General features: G+C 36.6%; 1 protein-coding gene across 1 annotated transcript in view; it reads right to left on the bottom strand.

Annotated features, from left to right (window-relative positions):
• CPEB3 (cytoplasmic polyadenylation element binding protein 3) overlaps nt 1–16,210 on the bottom strand; it is an 86,667-nt gene that overhangs the window by 14,965 nt on the left and 55,492 nt on the right. Inside the window, exons 5-6 of the mRNA XM_010288554.1 lie at nt 16,077–16,210; nt 14,182–14,271 (exon numbers count right to left, since the gene is read on the bottom strand). The exon at nt 16,077–16,210 is cut by the window's right edge and continues 49 nt beyond it. Of these exons, the coding sequence (XP_010286856.1) occupies nt 14,182–14,271; nt 16,077–16,210 (224 nt within the window). The remainder of the gene's footprint in view (nt 1–14,181; nt 14,272–16,076) is intronic.

Below are 16,210 nucleotides of genomic sequence, written 5' to 3'. Positions count from 1 at the left end.
GGGAAAGATTAACCTATTTCTGGCTCTTCGAATTAGGACTGCTTTTCAAATAAAGAAAAAAATTGTAATGAAGAATTACATATAAGGTCAAAGAGTATTTGAATATCCATGTCAGAGGTCTGCGTATCATCTATTGATTTCCTATGTAATTGACCTCAAATCCAGAATTCCCAAAATTCAGCCCACTTACAAAATCAGACATAGAAATCATAGTCTAAAGGTCATGTGCTTCCAGTTTTGTAACACTGATGTTGAGTGGCAGAACTAAGAAAATGAAGAGGACTTTCTCTTCACATATTGCATAGCAAGTCAGAACACTCTTTGGGTAGTCACATGTATTCATTTCATATGCAAAATGGAAGGACTACTTACACTTGAAAAAAGTTACAACTACCTTTGAAGCACATTTTCTTTCATTCTATCTTTTTGAAGTTTAGACAGTGTATTTTCTCATGTTTTTATAGGCTCCAAGATGACAGTAAGATCTAGCAGCCACCTAAAATATCTTCTAAAAGTATTTCAATATATATATACATCTCATATTATTGTATTAAAAATAAGATGGAGTTAAACTGGCATAGAAAATTAATGTTCTAGTCTCATGTGTTTGGGTTTATTTTTAGATGGTTGAGATTGCTACCTCAAAAAAGTAGACTTAATTTTTTCATGACATATCAATAGCACTTTCTTCTTCTATTTCTTCTGGATTTTCAAAAATAGTTTTGGATTGAATTATGGTTGTATTTACTAGAACTTTCAGAATAAATTTGTTTTAAAAGCCCACAGCAAAGGAACAGTTAGAAACAGTGTGAACCAAATTTCTAAATCAGTTAATGTGATGCCAAAGGGTCATTGCTCAAAGTCACCCTTAGTAATCTTATTAGAAGATGCTTTGAACGTGAATAAAACACATTTCTAAATCCAAAGATGAAACAACTATTAAAAATTAAACTCTTTTTGAAAAATAAAAATCTGAGGTGTTAAAAAAATGCAGATTTTCTTTTAAATATTGCAGTGACATGACTGGAATTTCAAAAAACATCAAAGGCTTTAAATACTTAAGAAACCTTAAAATAGAACAGGCTGTAATCTCACTTAGCTACTGCAGAAGAGCGAAATTATGTATTAGTCAGGGCTGCAAAGATGAATTTCTTTTAGTCAGTCTGATTTTAAATGGCAGCGTATTACCCTGTCAGCTGAATCCTTTCTTGAAAAAACAAAAGGTGTACAAGAAATGGGAACAGTTTAGCATCTTAGAGAGACTCCTACTCATTTCTGCATGTTTTTAATGAGTACCAGACTATGTCTGAGTAGTCTGATACGTAAGAAATTCCCCATATGCCACGTTAAAGGCAAGTTTTGGGGTAAGTTCTGTTTGTTTTTAATTAAAGGTATGTACTCTATATCCTCAGTTCCATTTAAAAATAATTGGATCCTGAATCTAAATAGCAATTAAATAAAGCATACATAGCTAAATGGAAGACAGGATACACATCAAGAAAAGTCAGCAAGCAAGCAGATCTTATGCAAGAGCTCAAAACTGAGGTTCTGTATCAGTAGCTTCTGTAAAATAAATTGCATGTCGTCGTAATTCCAATTTTACCATTACATAGTCCATATCACTGAGATTACCAAAAGAATGGAAACTAACATTTAACCCTTACTACTAATGATCTTATATCACAAATAGTAGAGACATTAGAAACCTCCTGTGTTGTCATAAATATTATGGAGAGTTTTCCCCCACATCTTCAATTTAAATGGGAAAAAAACCCAAAAAACAACCCATCCACAGAATATCTGCTTGCTCCATGAGAACATGCATTATTTTGGGGACATCAGGAGAGTTGCCCCAATATTTCCTCTACAATTCTATGTTGAAGAGAAAGAACAACATTTCAGTAGTGCTATAATGAATATATACAGCTAAAGATTTAAAAATTCCTTTCAATTCCAGAACATGTCAAGAAGCAGAAAGGATTTGCTAGTCATCACTACTTCAAGACTTTTACCAGTTATGGGGAAAAGTATATATACACCATCTCAGTTTGTCCTGTAGTAAAAATACTCCTTTTCTCTATTGAAAAAGAAAACATGAAACTGCGTTTTTAAAAAAAAAAAAAAAACCAAACACAAAACTAAAAGAATACTCTACAAGCATACTAAAGGCTCTCTTTTTGTCTGGCATTTTACTTCTACACTAGCGTAAAACATTGCAACAGCAAATTTATAAGGTTGTCTCCTCTTTTAAAGGTCACAGCCATTTTAAAACTTCAGACTTCAGACTGGAACATGATCTATAGCAGCTGTAAATCAGAATTAAAGGGTATGAAAACATAAAAGGAAGGCTATAACATACAATTTGGTTTATTGTATTTATAAGAGTAGTCACATGAATTAATCATATGACAAAGACTAAATTTTTAATGAGGCAAGAGCTGTCTGTGAAGTTTACTGGGTCAGCAGCATGAAAAGACATGCATTTACATTCATAAATATCAAAAAAGCAACTGAATTCAGAATTTAATTTTTCAGTTTTGGTTTTCGAGGGCAATATGAAACAGTGACTGCTCTGGGCAGAGCAGCTCATTCTCATCGTCTAGAGGGGGTCAGGTCTGCTGCTGCTGTTACACTGAACAGGTGGCTGAAAAGAGATCAGTTTCCAAGTTTGAAGAAAACCCGTTACTCTTCTTGGCAAATAAGCCAATTTCCAATTCTACTCCAAGCAACATTAACACAGAAAAATTCTAGATAAATACAAATTGTCTGCTTGATTTCAGCTTCTATTCCATGCGCAGTGAAATTCAACACAAAGGTTTTCAGGAGAAAAAAGCAAAGGTCCAAAAATCCAGGTTACTTTTTAGCTGAAGTCAGTTATTAATAAAATTTGATATTGGGGTTTACAATACAAATGGTTTTCATTTTACATGATATGTTTTTCTTAAAATTTCTTTAAAAAAAAAAAAGAAAGGAAACAGCACTTACTAGAGCTGTCATACACAAAACACTTGGGACTGTTGTTAAGAGCTTCATTCAAAGTAAAGAACTTCAGTTGAAAAGAGAACATACCCAATGGCATTTACGTAGACCAAGCCAGCAACGTATTTCCTGATTCTGTGCGATTCTGACTCTCCTGTGAGCATAATCTGCACTTCACAGCGAGTGAACTTTGCCTAGAGAAAAACTGAAGTCATAAGACTTTTAAGACCGAATGCAGAACTTCAGTACTAGGCTTTGATTTTTCTTCTTCTAATCAAGTAGTCAGTTTGTCAATTGCTGTGGTGTGTTGCTGCTTAGTAACTGCTTTGAATGTTCACTCGTGTGGATTGTTTTCAGGTTCTAGTTGCGCAAGTTTCTTGTCTTTGTTAACTATATAGAAAACGATGCAGCTTGAAAAACCTTCCTTAATAACAGGTTTTTCCAAAACTTGGTTACACGTAGCTGCAGACCAAATTTCTCTCTCAAGAAAAAAAAAGTTTCTTGTTATTGAGAGGATGCATTTTTCTGGGAGATCAGAACTGCACATTTTATAAAAAATATTACTGGAGTTATCAAATCCTCTAAAGCATTATGATTTTCACTTTATTAAATGAAAACTGCACAGCCTCCATTGGTTTACAACATACTGTTTATACTATCCCAGTATAATCAGTAGTGACATACATCATAGGTCCTAAAACTGGGTAGAATTTGCATGGTATGAAGTAGATAAAAACTGCCAACTGAGCAGCATTGAGACATCTGAGAGAGACACCAGCTCTCAGCTGCTCCTAGCTTTTGGCATCGGAGAGAAACATATACACTGCCTTGGGTGGAGGCATCCACAGCATCTTTCATTCCAGCACCCGATGCATTCCCATGGCCAATCCTAACCACTGATTTGAGAGACTAGAAGTACAATTTGGGATGTTACCTTTGATAAATTGCCGATTTATATATTCAGATTATATTGCACTAATTTTATATTACTGTATCATTATCTTAGGGGTAGAATTGCATGCACCAATACAGTAATTCAAGGAACAAAATACAGAGTATTATAAATATAATGCTTATAGGAATTTATAAAGAGAGCACAAGCTTCTAATGCATTAAATGATTACAACCGATCAGGGGGCAGGAGTAGAGAATGACTTATTTTTTCAGACAACCCTCAGAAACAGCAAGTATGCTGCAGTGCTAGTACAGAACTTCTCTTTTCACCAGCACCCCCAATCATCCCCTTGAACTTATTTCAGTGATTTGGAAGAAGAATTTGGCACTTCATAAACTATTAGCAAAACAAGACATAGCACAAGCTATTAGCAAAGCACAAAATATTATCTAGTCCTCAATAGTGCTATTCAAAGGACTGCTTTTATCCTGGAGCCCATAATACTTACAGATCAATTAATATATTTCCATTTACAAAACAAAAGAAAAGGCAACATTTAATGATAATAGGATTTGGCGGGGGGGAGGTGTGTGCAAACCACAGTAAAATCTACTTAGCTTTAGAAGTGGTTAATGAGAATCAGCCAAAATTTAACTGCTTCCATTTGACAAAAGCGGTCTGGTTACTTCCTATAGATAAGTGATGGAAAGCTTTTTCTGTACTTAGACACGTTCAAATTCCAGGTAATGCTTTCAATTCTCCACTCTGTTTTTGCTGACTTAAACTTTTTTTTTTTTTTTAGTGTCTTATGCATTAGTGCGTTTTGAAAGAAAATTTTGCTAGATACTGTGAACTGACAGTCATTCAAATCAAAATTAGCAGCATTTTCTTTCATATGTGTACTACGAAGTGACAATAGTGAAGAAGGAACATATCTGCAGTCTGCTTAGGAGTCTTTTAGTCATTATCCCATGTAAAATTTTAGTATAAACAGTAGCTACATAGAATCATTTAACATACTTCATTTTAGCTTAAATATCAATTCACTATTTAAATACATCATCAATAAGAGACTTCTCAGTCAGAATTCATATTTTCTTCCCTATACAGACATTTCATAGTAGCTACAAATCCAGTGGGAATCTATGTCAGACCATATTTTTCCCTCCTGCCTAGGCCATGTGTGATGTGTAAGCTCCTCAGTAACTCAGTTTGATATAAGCAGTATAATACACATATATGGTCAATTAGTATACCATATATCACAGTCTAATATATTTATTATCCACAAAAATTACAAGGAGATGCACACCCCTAAAAATGCATGATTCAGTGCTCTTATTTAGGAATTGTCACTACATCAGTCATCAGGCTCTGTGTGCTTCTGTTTCACTAAATGCAAAGCTTTCTTTAAAAGAGGATCTGCATCTCCCAAAGTAAGAGCTAAAACAGTTAAAGTTGTGAACTTAACCCTGTCCCTGATTTGGATAGCTGATGATTTGTAAGATTCATCTTTGATTATTAGCAGATAAATTCATAGGCCTCCTCCTTTCTCTTTGAGATCATCATTAAGAACATTAAGATTTAAAACCTGTGATCACAACTAAGTCTAGCTTTATTAAAATCAATTGCCCAATAAATTAAAAAAATACTCACTTTGCATGGAAGTTGGTGTCAGTTACCTATATACTCAGAATACTGAATATGCAAGACATAATCCTGAAAAATCTAATACATACAATATTCATAAAACTCATAAAAGAATGCATTCGTTAATAAGGACTATCTTTAAGATTTCCTGTTTCTGTCCAAAAGAGACATCAGTAAACCTGTCCGAAATTTTACAATTTTTTTTTGGCCACCATCAATACTTCAAATTACTGCATCATTTAACCAAACACTTATCTATTTTCCATTGAAGTCAGAGGTATATTTAGTCTAAATAAGGCAGAATTTCAAGAAGTTTTACTGCAGGTAATAGCCGCACAACCATGAAGAAAAAAAACGGGCACTGTACACAGGTTTTTCTTACTGAAAAGTCCTAGTCGATTATTTCAGCATCTGCCCAAACAAATTTACTGCAGCAATTAGTCCAGAAAGTGGATGCTTGGAATTGCTACTTAAAGAGAACCTACAGAATTGGGCATTTAATGGAAAGCTTGCAATGAGGATTAGTAGATACATGAACCAGACTCCAGTCAGCTACTCTTTGGAGTTTGGAAGCAGCAATCCCCTTGAGACAAGCCTTAAATATCAACTGTGACTTAACTCAGTGTACTCTAATAAAATAGATAGTTTGTGCAAAGTATAAGAAATGCCACTGCAATCTTAAGCCTTCCAGGCAGTGAGAGAAAACAGCCTGCCTCTTTGGCATATGACCAACAGAAAAGCATCTAGATGATTTATGGAAAGACTGTTCTGGAAACAGAATATTATGCAACTCCAACATGTGACCTTTAGTTTTCCCTAAAGACTCAGGAGGCTTATGGAAAAAAACTATCACTAGGTGCAGATGCGATGCGTATGAACTTCAAAACTGGCTTTGCTGGACGCAATGGATGTGGCCTAAGTATCTCTCCTCATGTAACATACTACCTAGCCCACCAGTCAAAGCAACACTGAGAGGCATTAGATAGAATTTAATAGAAAAGTGCTACATAGGCTGCAGACCGTGATATGGGCTTCCAAAGTATGCCTCCTTTAATTGCTACCGACAAATCAATTGGGTCTTTTAGAAACCTGATTTTTTTCTGTGGGAAATTCAGGCCCTTTTGATGAGACTGCTGACCAAGTTATGAGACCATCCCATCTGCTTCCAGTAATCACATAGTCCAACAGAAGTCATCTAGAATTGAATACAGGTTTTGAATACAACAAAACAACCTTCCATATTGACTTATGTTGTAAAAAAGGTATTTTGCCTCTAGCAAAAACTTCTGAACAGCCTCTGAACAGTTATGACTACAAAACTCTTCTAGCAATTTATTAACTAATGCTGTAAAATGAAGTTACATGGTTAACTGCAGTTAACCCTCTGATTATATAGCACACTTTCCAGTACATTCAGATACGAAAGAGGCTGGTTGACAGATGCACATCCAGGCTGAAATTGAAAACATCACAGGATTGTCTTTACAAATTTTTTTCTGGAAACTGTGGGGACTAGCACATTAGTGACGAAGAGTATAAAAACAAGTTGTTTCTCTACCAAATTAGAAGTGCAGCCATGAGAAACTGTAGACTTGTATTCATCTTCAGATATCAAATACTAAAATCTTCATTTTCATGTGGATAACAAGTTAAGTCTGACAGTAAAATTTATCATATTGCCAACATGTACTGGAAAAGCTACTCTAGGACTATCACAGCCCTTAAACTCTCACTTTTGAGGCAACAGAACTTTTCCTGCTTAAATAATGCGCTTCAGCAATAAACAGGAACCTAGGTGATGGAGAGCTACTGAATTTATTTCCTGTATGACATATTAGTCCCAAATGCATATTACTTCTTCAAAACCTAGAGAAGTTAGTCCTTTATTTGTCTGTTGTCCACATACAACATACTACAGTACACAGACATTGTATTATCCAATATGATTTCACTGTTAATCCTAAAAATATTATTAATCTGAAAAAAAGAACTACCAAAAATGCCAGGACACTGGTGGGTAACCAAGAATCTGTTGAGGATGTACTCCAGCCTATCAGAGATATCTTGAGAAATTTGAAGTCTTTGGAGGAATAAAAAAAGAAAAAAAAAGTCTACACATAAACAAGTGTCCTGTAGACTAAAAGTCAACCACAATCAAACACATGGTGTTGCAAGATCAATTCTTACAGAATAGTAGTTGAGAGCCACTATCCGAAATTGAAGCCCAACATCTCCCCCTCTCAACTCCCACCCCCACCACTCCTGAACAGGAGCCAATCCAGTAATTGTGGGTATTACATCAAATTTGTCATATCTTGATTGGAAAAAGCTTTCTGACACCACATAAGGAGAATGAAGAGAGGGAAGTAGGCAGACAAGGAGAAACTAGTTTTGAAAAAGAAGATTTTGGTTTACACTAATGAGGAAGACAGAAGTTTGTGGGGTTGGATTTATTCTTCTTTGTGACTTTATACTAGAATCCAGAACCCCAGATTTTATTCTTGAACTCCACACCACCCATCCTTTCTAAACTTGCACAGTCCTGGCTCTCAAAATAAGGTTTTCAGTAATAACCTAAATTACATTGGGAATATTTGGCTATAGTCATTATAATCTTCTAATAATAAATGGCCTTTGTTTACTTATTTTGTTTACTGTAGCCATAAGCAACTAGTAAGACTGATGGAAACATCTTTATTACCAAATCCTGTGGAGACTATGGATGCTGAGCCCCTTTTGAAGACACCTGGTCATTCCTTCCTTAGTTGCTGTTTGAAGAAGGGTCAACAAATGCTTGCCAAAAAAATTGTGGTTTCTTCAGGGCTTAAAAAAATTCTGTAGCAACCTACCAATTCTGAAAGAAAACAGCATTTCTTGAAAGCAACATGAAAGCTGAGAGAGAACAATCCTGCAATGCTACTTCAGAATCAGATTTGTTCTGCCTATGATTGATTGCTCAAAAATATTTGTATGTTTTACCCTATCAGATTCTTGCTTACCCCTAGAAAAAAATTGCAAATGACATAGTTTCAGGGACAGAGATTCTCAATATGAAGCAAGCTCCTTGAATGCTCTGATAACTACAACAGCAGTCTCAAAGAAAGACATTTTAAAATCGTCATTATCAGTACACCGCCAAGAATCCTCAAGCCTTTAGTATGAGACAGAAAATAGCATGAAGAGCTTTACAAAGGGGAGCTTAAACTCAAGTCATCAAAAACGTAACAGAAAATTCTATACAAAAACAACCTTAAGCTACACAGCTACAGAAGGGCAGATTAGTATGTACAGTATCTTGCTACCACACATTTTGTGAACTGCATTGATTTGGGATGATGCTGCCCTGCTGTGGGAAGACACAAGGACTACAAATTATATACACGGCCTCAGATGTCAATAGGTAAAAGACTGATATTGCACATGTACATGTTGGAATATAGGTAAAAAACACTTAAAAAAAGATCTTGCATCACTATTTTCCATACAGCATGTTTCTGGATAAGGAACATCAGTTTCCATTCTAGCAAATATTATGATCTCTGACTTAATTTTTTAAAAAAACAAAATTGTCTAGGTATTTTATGCTGGATGGTATAGTATTAGATCAGTTAAGCCAAAGCAAATGGTTTCAGTACAATAGATTGCTCTATTTGGACAAACCAGGTACCTTCTTGTGAATATGACTGATGAAATTAGAATTAGATTCCATACACAACAGTGTTCCCATCTAACGTTACCTTAGAGATCATCAGGAAGGCTCATACAATCTGTCCCACCAGTTGTTTTAAATTAAAGCATGAGAATCACTTCATAATGTTACTTTGTGCAACATTGCATACACCAATTTCTTCTTCATTTTTCACCCTTAGTGTCCCTTGTGGAGCAGTAGGGACAAGTGTGCTTATTTTCATCAAATAACAGAATAACTAACTGAAGAACAGGAAAACCACAAGAGGATCAGACTGCTGCACAACGCACCTAAATCAACTAAAGCCAAAACATTCCTCCCATTCCAAACCCATCCTATCTCCAAGCTCTGCCATGCTTCATTTTCTCACTGTAAATCTCATCTTTATCCAAGATCTTTATCCATGAGTCCTCCTAAATGGAAAGGAACAGGGGAAGACTTTTGCATAATTTTTGTCATTTTAAAATATGTTATGCAGTTTTTAGTAATTGCTAGAAAAATCATAGTTATCACAAAGAAAAAAATAAGCAAAGACTTTTTAAAGTTGTTTTAAAGCTAGCAATCTGTTAAAAAGCTGAAAGAATGTTTTTGAAACAGTTGGCACCATCTGTTAAATAAAAAAAAAAGAGAGAGAAAAAAATTACTGTAGTTAGCATAAGCATTGCTTAACTCGGCAGACCAGCAAATAAGTAAAAAAAAAAAAGCATCAATTTCTATTTCAATAAAATCGGAATTATTTTGCCAGGGAGAGATAGACTGTGTCATGGTAATGTGTTACTACATTTCATAACATTCCTCAGCGCCTATTTCATTATTTCTCAACATTTCATAGGTACTCAAAAAATACTTAGCCACAAACCACATTTAATTCCCAAAACTCTGTGGTGAAAGCCAAGTAAACACATTACGAACTGGGCATCTGCTTATCCAAGACCAACACATGGCATTTATAATTTTGCCAGTTCCGTTATTAACATATCCAAACAGATGCCAAAGGAAGCAATCCAAAGACTTTTCAGGCAATGAGAATGAACTAGCCTTAACACGAACATAAAAACATGGTGCTAAGCTTTACAATGCGTAGGAGGGGGAAAAAGAAACGTTAAGGCAGTAATACAGATGCTTAGAACTACAGAAAGGAACCTCTTACGTTGTCAGCTGTTACCAGCTTCTCTTACCCAAGTGCATAATAAACACTTTCAGTGACACAACAGCTGGGTGCCACTGGTCCCTCTTGTCTCAGCAACCTAAATATTGAACTCGCTGGCAACCAATGCATCCTGTAAGGGCTGTTTGATCTACCAGATGATTTTGGTTTTGTTATTATAACAACCAAAACTCAATCATTGACAAAGCCAGGTAGCTTTCCCAAACACATGCTCACAGTGTATTCTGTGATGTCAGGCAAGATTCAGTAACAGTAACAAAAATCTAGAATATCTGGGGAAACAGGAAAACCTGGACAACACAGATAGTAGAGATGTGCTTGAGGAATATGGTGCAGACACATCCATGTTGATCTGTGATCCCTCAAGGTCCAAAATCATAATGTTGGTACTGCATTGAAATAAGCCTTGTGTAACTCACCATGCTGGAGGTTGCAGTCCAGCATATTTCACACACAACCGTTTATGTCTCATCAGGTCCAGCACTAAATCTGAGGTGATGTGCCTAAGCAGACCTCTGGTGACACCATCCTGCTCAGGATGCCAAATCCAGGAAAACCTCTTTGTTCAAGCTTAACACTGGGGGAATGTTTCTGGACTCCAGCTAGTCGTGAAAACAGCTTACATGCCACTACACCTAAGCTAATCAACCATACCAACTAATAAATTAGCTTATAAGGCTTGCTAGAACCGACTACACAACTATGGCCTGACCTGCTCACTAAACTAACCAGATAAAGCCCTCAGAGTGGGTGGCGGTGGTGGGGAAGGTCACTAGACTGTAAGCACCATTTTATTTTCATCTTTCAGATCTCATACTTCATCAGATAAGCCATGGCTAATAGTTCCTGCAGCCTTTTGTTCCTAGCGCTAAGAATATCAACAAAGTGCTCCTAATATAGTGTGACTATATGGAAATCATATAATGCACCAACATAGTTAACATTCCACAAATGCAATAAATTATACTAAGTAGATACTGGAAGTCTGTATTAATACATTCAGGACTGTGAGGGATGTCATCACCTGGATGTAACTACGAAGACAGAAAACCATGATGTAAAACAGCTTCAGTATAAAACTTGGCTGACTGTGCTGACCCACGGCATCAACTACTGATGTTGTCTGCTCCAAACCTCTAACTGAATGCTTATCAAAGCAAACAAACAAAAAACCACCGCTGTTGTAAGTCCAGACACTGCCCACTGGTCTGACCCTACAGACAGGAAGGGTGTCCTGTTAATGAAAAAGACTGTCCATCAAAAGGACACTAAAGTCTATCTGGAGGTGATGGCATATTTTCCAGAAAGAGCAGGGTTCAATTTTACTGCCAGTGGGGCACATTCAAGTAGGTGGGAGAAGCCTTGGAGGTCAGGTTTTATTAATGTGTGATCAAAGATTAGCCTGCATACATCATCTCCACTGCATTCCAACAATCCATTTTTCTTGTTTTCCTTTGAGATTGCTAGCACACAAAACCCCAACTCATTCTCTCGTCTATAATTTAAGGGGTGTGGGGGTGTGGCATATTTTCCGTTTGAAAGAATGATATTCAAAATGTCAGAGAATTTACAGACTAGCAATGCAACATGGAAGAGAAGATATCTAGAAAAGGAAGGAAGAAAACATTGGAGTTCGTGAGTGTTTGACAGCTGAGTAAGTCACGTCACCAAATTCTGCACCAAGCATAATTTCAAATATCTCTTCATTTCACTGTATTTTTGAAATAGATGCCTGATAATGCATCAAAACAGCTTAAAATAAAAAAGTTAAAAAGCTTAATTTTAGTTCTAATGGAACTTTTTCTAATGAAAAACAGCAGTGGAGACATTTTATTGTGGTACTTCTGTCAATGATTCCATAACAACTTTGGAAAAGAAGTACAATTTATAAATATAAAATAGACCAAGAAGCTGTGGAAAAAAAAAAACAAAAAAACAAAAAAAAAACCCCACACACATTCAAACTTTACCCTTTGACTGCTGGTAATAACATTGTGTCTTCTATGCAGATGCTGCCTATATGGGATCACAGTAAATCAAATACATTTGACCTACCAAGCTTAACATGATTGTAAGTGAATCCCAAAGACAGGAGTGCAGAACGTATGATGCTGCAGCCTTGACTGATAACTAAGAAGTCAGTTATAAATAAATCTGGAACAGTTGGGATTGACTGTTGTTTAGCACTTTCAGACAGACATTCAGGGCAACTGGCAGGGGCTTTGAAAGCTGCTTCCTATATTAGAATCATGACAAAAATAGAAGTGAGGCTGCATTCCCTTGTCTTCTGCTAAAATAGATCTTACTCAAAAACATTTTTTCAAGTTTGGTGAGGCATAACTAGTCCACTGTCAGATACAGAATAAAATCAAAATTGGAAGTCCCATATTGTTCTACCATGAATAGTTACTTAATAGAATAAAAAAAAAAAAAAGTGGAGAGTACTAGGAGATATTGGGGACAAGGAAAAGCTGGTTTTACTACTTTTTTTTTTTTTAAACTTAAGTGAAAGTACAGTCAGAATTCACTAGCCAGAAAGACCTTAAAGATCTTTAAAACAAAAAGGGAAAATCATATATTTTACCAACTGTCCTTTGGAATATATGGGGGGTTTTGTTGCTGGTTTTTATGGGGTTTTGTTTGTTTTGTTTTTAAATTCAAGAACAGATGTTGCATAATAACTACTGACAGCAAGGCTGAGTTGTGAAAATGGAACAGGAAAGAGGAAGCATGTATAGGTTTTTGTTCTGTTTTTAAGGGCCTCAAATACTGTTTACAGGGCAAACATTTGTCACAGAGTTATCTTGCCTCCAGCACTTAAGCTTCCAGATAAATTAAGTTGGCTTATATTTCTGTGTTTTTTACAGTCAAAATATTGTAGGATTAGCTAGTTCAGCGACTGAACAACCCATTGTTCTGCCAAAATAATCAGAGGCCTTAATGGGCAATTAAGAGCTTTCAGGCTCAGTGAGAACAGAAAATCTTGACATATAGATCAGAAATTCTGCCTATAACTTCATACTTCTGTTTCAGATCGTAAGTGAACTCCCCAAAGTATATGCAAGAGGCACGCATGGCTGAGAATACAATGTATATAGTGTAATACCAAATCGTAGGAGAGACTAGGATACCGTAAGAGCAATTTGATTTAGCCAAGTAATCTCCCAAAGAGGCTTCCCATAAACTGCTCTTTCTCAACCAAAACAGGTCTGCATAGTGTTTGCTGACAGATACAAGAGTGCCCCACCTGCACGCACTCTAAACTGCCCTGAACCAAATCAGCTCCAACCCAGAAAGGCTGTGGCCGCAGCGCAGCCTGCCCTCTCTTAGCAGAGCTCATTGCTGTGCTTCAGCACACGGTGAGTGCTGATGCAGACCTTGTGATTCTGAGCAGGATCACAGCTTCTTGGGTCAGAACACACACAAAGCAGACTCACATGCTTCTCTACAAGTACTGCGCACCCAATCCACCAGTGACTTCCTCCTGTAGTTTCTACAACATACAAACTGCAGCAGAATAAACACAAAAAAATTTCTGCAGCTTGCCTTCTAAAGTAAGCGTAGTATAAATTAAGGCATGATTCAAGGACTCCAGGCTTGCTGAAGAAGTACACACAGAGGACAACATGTCAGTCACTGAATTGTGTTTTCTCCATCATGACAACTGCTGAAATATGCTTGTTGAAACAGAGAAAAATTTGTCATAGAAGTCAAATCTTTTCTTTGTATTGGATTTCCATATTGCAGACATAGCTTCCTTTTACCAGAACAGCCTGCATAAATGTATTTTAAACTAATTACCTTTAGGTGGAAAATATGACTTGCTTTCAGCTTTGTGAGGCCAGTCCACCACAAGAGGTCCAAACCTACGAAAGCTGGCAGTGATCTCATCTACAAAAAACAAATGAGGCACCTTAGAGAGAATCTGAAGACTGACAGTGGCAAGGTAAAAATTCTTACTTAAAAAAAAAGAACTATTTTCTACACCTATTAGGAACAGTGAAAACTGCAATAACGTGCACAGGGGATGCCTAAATATTCATACACCTCTATGCTATACATGGCTGCTTAAAAAAGTCATTTTACATTCCATTAATGCAAGTTTGCAGCAGGATTAAATGCAAACATGATCTATCAGAAGTGAATATGCTTCAGCTGCGGTCTATTTCTAATTATAGCCACAAAGCAGGGTCAGATGCAGCCACATGGGACTGATGGAGGAGGTACATGTCAGCATGGCCACTCCTTGTAGCATGCCCTAGAAAGCAGGTCATGTGACTGTGGGGATTTCACCTTCCTTAGTCCCCTTTGGAAATCTGCCTTGAATTACCAAGTTATTTGCTTTTTAAGCATCAATTTAGAAACACCATGGCAAACTAGGATGATTGTGTTTTACATGCAAATGCTTCAGAAAAAAGTATAATTTTTTTTTAATCTTTTTTTCCTCAATGCATTTATATATGTACTTTAAAGAAAGAAATAGTTTAAAATTGTGTCCAATGTCATGCTTGGTAGATCAGAGCAACAGCCCATCAGGAGAAAAGTCTGAAGACAAAGGCAGTGGTTTTCCAATTTTTTTGTTGCTGTTTCGGGATGTATCCAGGTTATGTGACCCCATGAGCTCCACATCAGATTTTTCAAGCAACTAGAGCCACAGAACACACACTGCATAACTCGGGAGCTGAGGAAAAAGGTGTTACTGGAATAGACCTCTCATGGAAGAGGGTAACAGCTCCCAGGTGGCCATATTACTTCCTCACAGGATGGGCTGGGCATGTATTTTGATCCTGAGTGACCTAGCAATGTTCACATCAGTTGTACCTGTTGGCCTGCTGCTTCTTACACCTAGAGATTCAGGTTACCCAGCAGTTCCTGTACCAACAGTCCGGTAACTCCTGATGTGACATGGGAACTGCATTTGAGCTGTTTGTAAACCACAGATTGGCAACTCGTACTTTTTCTTTATTAAAACTGCATGTGGTTTAGGCTTCAATTTAGTAGATCAGATTTGGAGATTTCATTATAAGGCATCCATAAATTACCCATGTATGCCAATTGAAGCTAGATAGTGCTGGATTCCAGCTAAAATGTGAAAAACACACCAAAAACTGTAATGATTTTGGTTTGGGAATCAGGGTGTGTGGGGGCACACACAAGCAGAGCAGATATTGATTGAGATTGAGAAAAAAATGCTACTAAGCTGGCTATATATATAAAATATATTTTATATATATATGTTGTAACCATATTAATTGCCCTACATTTGTCAACTGAACACTGCATATATGCTGGATATAAGAGCTGATTAATTAAATCTCAATTTATTTTGGTAAGGACTGTTATTAACAAAGTCCTTAAAGTCAGGCACATCATCTTTTAAAAAGAACAGGGAAAGACTACGCAGGAGTGACAATACCCATGAAGTTCCCTTTTTCAGTTTTCCCACTTTACATACATGGAGATACATGCTGCTATTGCAGATTAGAAGACCTTCTAATCTACAGTAAAAAAGAATGTTAAGTAAATTTTCAGGTGTTGCGGGAGGTGGTGGTGGTGTTTGTTTTAAATAATACCACAAGCCATATAGGAGACATACCTGGGAAAATATATTTGTTTTTTATGAAAATCTGACCTTTTTAAAGTCATTATATGAAAGCCAATTCCCACATCTTGCTAATGTAACTTATTCACAGTACCTTCATCAATGTCAGGAGGTAGACCTCCAACAAACACCTTTCTAGAATAGCGTTCCACTCTTTCACCATTCTGACAGCGTGTTGGAGAGCTGAGACCCGATGATAAAGACTGATCACCATGACTGTCGTCTAGG

The sequence above is a fragment of the Phaethon lepturus genome, unplaced genomic scaffold, assembly GCF_000687285.1.
Source record: "Phaethon lepturus isolate BGI_N335 unplaced genomic scaffold, ASM68728v1 scaffold10386, whole genome shotgun sequence".
In the NCBI taxonomy this organism is placed as follows: Eukaryota; Metazoa; Chordata; class Aves; order Phaethontiformes; family Phaethontidae; genus Phaethon; species Phaethon lepturus.
The sequence above is the reverse complement of the archived record's forward strand: the minus strand, read 5'-3'. Positions and strand labels throughout refer to the sequence as shown.